This window comes from Microcaecilia unicolor, chromosome 6 (genome assembly GCF_901765095.1).
Source record: "Microcaecilia unicolor chromosome 6, aMicUni1.1, whole genome shotgun sequence".
Lineage (NCBI taxonomy): Eukaryota > Metazoa > Chordata > Amphibia > Gymnophiona > Siphonopidae > Microcaecilia > Microcaecilia unicolor.
This window is the reverse complement of record NC_044036.1, coordinates 292,512,480-292,517,966: the sequence shown is the minus strand read 5'-3', so window position 1 is coordinate 292,517,966 and position 5,487 is coordinate 292,512,480. Positions and strand designations below refer to the sequence as shown.

Genomic DNA, 5,487 nt, shown 5'->3' with positions numbered 1-5,487 from the left:
TCTCACAGGGTCGCCCAAATTGGCATAATCGAAAGTTGATTTTGGGCATCCTCAACTGCGTTCCGTCGCAGGGATGAACAAAGTTCACGAGGCGTGTCGGAAGCATAGTGAAGGCAGGACTGGGGCGTGCCTAACACATGGGCGTCCTCAACCGATAATGAAAAAAAGAAGGGCATCCCTGATGAGCATTTGGGCGACTTTACTTGGTCCATTTTTTCTTAAGACCAAGCCTCAGAAAGGTGTCCGAACTGACCAGATGACCTCCCCTTACCCCCCAGTGGTCATTAACCTCTTCCCACCCTAAAAAAAACTTTAAAAATATTTTTCCAGCCTCTATGCTAGCCTCAAATATCATACCCAGCTCCATGACAGCAGTATGCAGGTCCCTGGAGCAGTTTTAGTGGGTACTGCAGTGCACTTCAGGCAGGCGGACCCAGGCCCATCTCCCCCTACCTGTTACACTTGTGGTGGTAAATGTGAGCCCTCCAAAACCCACTGTACTCACATGTAGGTGCCCCCCTTCATCCCTAAGGGCTAGCGTAGTGGTGTACAGTTGTGGGGAGTGGGTTTTGGAGGGGACTTGGGGGGCTTAGCACACAAGGTAAGGGAGCTATGCACCTGGGAGCTTTTTCTGAAGTCCACTGCAGTGCCCCCTATGGTGCCCGGTTGGTGTGCTGGCATGTGAGGGGGACCAGTGCACTATGAATGCTGGCTTCTCCCATGACCAAATGGCTTGGATTTAGTCATTTCTGAGATGGGCATCCTCGGTTTCCATTATCGCCGAAAATCGGGGACGACCATCTCTAAGGTCGACCTAAATTTTGAGATTTGGGAGTCCCCGACTGTATTATCAAAACAAAAGTTGGCCACCCATCTTGTATCGATAATACGGGTTTCCCCGCCCCTTTGCGGGGACATCCTCAGGAAAACTTGGGCGCCCCGTTCGATTATGCCCCTCTATGTGGATAGGTAACCGCAGCAAATCTGGCAGGTGGCAATATAAACTCTGCTACTTTTTAGAAGACCACTAATTTATACATCTGGAGGCAATGTTAGTGCAGGTCCATTTCTAAAATAGCAAGAATGAAGCACAGAAATCACACCAACATTGAAGCTCTAAATACTTATGAAAGTACACACATATTTTATAAAAAGTGTCTAAACTGTGACTCCACTCCTAAACAAGCCTGCATGAGTCACATAAAGCACATGTTTTCTGGGCACTATTTTATTTATTTTGATTTTGCTCACACCTTTTTCAGTAGCAGCTATGCATATTTAAGTAGCTCCTGGGGTAATTTTATAAAAGGCCTTTATAAAATTATACCCTTAGCAGTCACACACTCCACCCTGGTACTATATGGATATTGTTTGGCACTAAAGATAGTGCCAGTGAAAATTATTCTATGGCGTTAAGGGCTAATTTTTGTAATTTGGCACCACAATTTAGATACCTAGAATCCATGTGCTAATTTTGTGACATCTGGGCACCAAGATTTTAGTACTAGTGTGTAAATCAGCATCAACTTGCCTACATTTAGATGCACCCACTTATACCATGTCAGTGGCAGGCATAAATAAGCACACCTAAATGGGGATTTTGTTGCCACTTATTGTTCTAAATATATCAGTACTTATGTTTTCTAAGTAACTCACTGAGCATGAGTGGGTTATGTTTCCAACTTAAAATAACTATAACATCCATGTATACACACACCCAAGACAATTTCCAAAATCCAGTTACTTATTTGAGGCCACAGCCATGGACAGGATGGCTAGTGACCCTCTCCAGCCACACATGGTGAGAAACATGAGGATCAATCTGCTGCAGATCCATAGAAAGACTGCAGGGGGAGCTCGAGCAATTGGCTTGAATATGGCTAAGCTTTCTTTCCATTATTTCAGCTACGTACAAAAAAAAAATAATCAGCAAGAAGAATTATTGCAAGTCAGGCACATTTGTGCTCGACAAGAAAAAATATGGTTAATAATGTACTAAACGCAACATTCTTCTTATGCATGAAATACAAAATTTATAGGGCCACCGAAATCCCTTGAAGGGCAGTACAAACTGGACCATGGGTTGAAAATTCATAGTAGCTCCTACACCGAGAGTCCTTAAGTTTGAAGATTTAAGGCAGATGCTAAAATACCACTTTCATTAGCATACATGAAAGACTGAATTGTAAAATACGCAAGCTTAGCAAGTGCGAAAGAACCACACCATACAGAAAGCGTGTTTAGAGCAGCACGGGCAAGGAGGCTTAAAGATGCTCCTGTTCCCAAGACAGCCTGTAGGTGGTCAGCCAGCTTTTTTTTTTTATTACTTCATTTGGTTACAAAAAATATCTCCACCAAGTGGCACAGAGCAGTGATAACAAACTGAATTAAAGGGGTGGAGAGAGAAAAACTAAAAACAAACTTCAGAAGAACATGTGGAAAGACCAGCGTCTGTCTCTCTAGTGTGCAACCAGCCACCGCCACCTTCCTTCATTTTTGCCGATTCTTTCTTTTCCCCAGTTACAACAAAGAAAGGACCACCGCAGAAAAGATTTTTAAATTAGCCTTCTTACAAAAAGTAAGATGCAGTAGGTTCCCGCACCTTTCATAAGCGTTGGTCGCTTGTGCTATTTGACCGGTTCTTGTCTACACGTGTATCTGGCTGATGTGAAAAAGAAAAGGTAACGGGAGGTTACAGAGCATTCAGCCTCGGGCTGCAGAGTTACCGCCCGTAGCTTGGATAAAACCATTCGGGAAGCAGCAATAGTGCCCCGAACTTTCCTACCACTTAAGCCAACCCCTCCCCAAAATCATACGGTAGCAGCTCCGAGAAAGGTGGTTTGGTATGAAACGTAACAGAAAATAACCACAAAGCGCTCAATTTTACCATTAACTCGCAAACAAGCAATGGCCTTCTGACTTTTTATTAAGATTATAAACTTAAACAAATGAATCTGAACAGTTTACCCGGTGATATACGATTCCAAATGCACAAAAATACAGGGCTACAAACACAGGGAGAAAGTTTGGCAATGTCCTTAATACACATAGTGCTTATAGTGTGAAGGTCGGCATGGCAGGGGTGCAGAACCCCACCTTTTTACAACAAAAGGTTTAAATACCAAATCAAGTAACTACAGGACACATTTCTCACAAGACCAACAACGCTGGTTTTATGAATTTCAGTTGCAGTCTCAACCAGAAGAAGCGATCTTTACGAAAGAGCATGTGGAGAGCTGATCCATCCAGCGTGCGGTACAGGCAGCCGGTACCTGCCGTCAGATCGTGTCCGGTGTCTGGAGGTGCAGCCGGCTAATGAAAGGGTCCCGTCCGCAGCCCGCTTCGGCTCCGATGGCTCGCTAAAAAGCCACGATGGCTCTAGTCCAGGCTCCCAGGCTAGCCAGCGCCTGCTTGCCGCACAGTTGCCCGTTCAGCGGCTGCTCCGTGTCCGCCTGTCGGCTCACCAGCCCCGAGAAGCCCGAACCGAAGATGGAGATGAGGTTGGAAATGTTGGAGGAATCGGGCTGCTCGACAGCCACTGAGTCTTCGAAGCGCGGCCGCTTGCACGGGGCTCCATCATCATGCGGTTCCTTGCGCTTGGCTGGCAGGGGTGGCGGGGCACCCTGACACGGGCACAACGAGGCACAGCAATCCTGCTGCATGAGGCCACTCTCCACCGTGGTCACCACGTGCGTGTCTAGGTCCAGCACCGTTGTCTGGCTCTGAGGGCAGCAGGCGGGCGGCGAGGGTGCGGACGCAGGCTCCACTGCTTCGGGCTCGGGGAAGGACTGGCGCCGGCACAGCTCGGCATAGCGCTCGCTCAGGTAAAGTTGCCGGGCGTTGCGAAGCACGTAGGACACCAGCAGGTTCTTGTGTAGACGGATACCGCCGCGCTGCGCCCGGGAGCTCTGGATTTTGCGCAGGGACAGCGAGATGAGGCTCTGGGCATCCACGGCGCTCTCCATGGCGGCCGGGAGCAGAACAGCACAACCACAGCCTCTGGCTGGTTCCAAATAAGCATTCAACACTGACTCCCGCCCGGTTCTACTTTTTAAAGGGCCTGTACGGCTCCGCCTACCGCTCCCCCTACCAATCACAGCACGCGTCGTACCGGAGTTCGTCGCAAAGGCCGTCTCTCAGAATCCTAGCCGACCAATGGCAGGAAGGCGGTTCCTTTGTGCTATTCAAATGCCGACCGACTGGATTTCGGACATTTAGAAGAAAACTGGAGAGAAAAGAAAGAGAGAAGGCGGCGAATTGGGTTCCTAAAGTCCATGTTGAGGCCAGAGTGGCCGTTCTAATGTCCACTAATGTAAGGGAGAGGCCCTTACAGTCCATGTGGGCAGGGCCGGCGTTAGACATCCTAGGGCCCAGGGCAGGAATTAGGGAGGAGGATCCCCAAAGTCCACTGGCAGGTTGTCTCTTCTTCAGCTTCAGACAGGCATGGGGCTCCCTGTGGCATGGGACCCAGGCAGTTACTCTGTTTGCACCCCTGTAATTCCAGCCCTGCATGTGGAGGCCACAGGGGCCATGTCAGTGTGTTAATCAAAGCGAGGGGCCCCTATAGTCCACAAGGGCAATGCAGTTGCGCTTTGATGCAAGAAAGGGGCTTCTACAGTACATGCTGGAGCCACAGGGATCCTCAGTGTGTGCGAATGCAAGGGAGCCTCTACAGTTTTACATGATTTGCAACTTTCTTTAAATTAGCCCTTTATTTTCTTATTCCTGATACTCTATCTATTTATATATTCCTTCTTTGCTTACATACCCTATGCTGTCTATTAACATGTTTTATTGTATATTGTGTTGTTTGAATATTTTTACTGCTGTAATTGTCTATTAAAACGTAGAAATATGACGGCAGATAAAGCAGGGGCGTAGCCAGACCTTGGCGGGAGGGGGGTCAGAGCCCGAGGTGGGGGGGCACTGTTTAGCCGCCTCCCCCAGCCGCTGACCTCCCCTTGCCGCCACCAACCCCCACCACCACCACTTTTGACCCCCCCCGCCGCAATCGCAACCCCCCCTGCCACTTTGGGCTGCAACCCCCCCCCCCCCCGCCGCCACCTGCCCCGCCACCGCATCAGGTACCTTCTTTGCTGACATGGGTCCCCAATCCCTGCCAGCCAAAGAGTCTTCAGCGCCAGTCGACTCCGGCGCCTTTGTGGTGTGCTCATCTGTTTCTGACGCCTTACGTCCTGTACGGGGCTACATGCAAGGTGCAGGATGTAAGGCTTCAGAAACAGATGATCCCAACCGGCGCTGAAGAAAACTCTTCGGCTGGCGGGGTTTGGGGACCCCCGCCAGCAAACAAGGTACCTGATGCAGCGGGGGGCGATGGCGGGTTAAATGTAGAGGGGGCCAGGGCATAATCTGTGGAGGGCCCATGCCCCTGTGGCCCCACGTAGCTACGCCCCTGAGATAAAGGCCGAATGGCTCATCCATTCTGACTATCCTCCATGACTGGATGGACCATGCACTGAAATTGTC

The 5,487-nt window shown here is 49.4% G+C and overlaps 1 protein-coding gene across 1 annotated transcript; it reads right to left on the bottom strand.

Annotated features, from left to right (window-relative positions):
• Window positions 1-2,877: 2,877 nt before the first annotated feature.
• Window positions 2,878-4,012, bottom strand: IER5L (immediate early response 5 like). The gene has a single exon (XM_030206404.1). The coding sequence runs from the start codon at window positions 3,963-3,965 to the stop codon at window positions 3,360-3,362; it is 606 nt and encodes a 201-aa protein (XP_030062264.1). The 5' UTR covers window positions 3,966-4,012; the 3' UTR covers window positions 2,878-3,359.
• Between the last annotated feature and the right edge of the window lie 1,475 nt (window positions 4,013-5,487).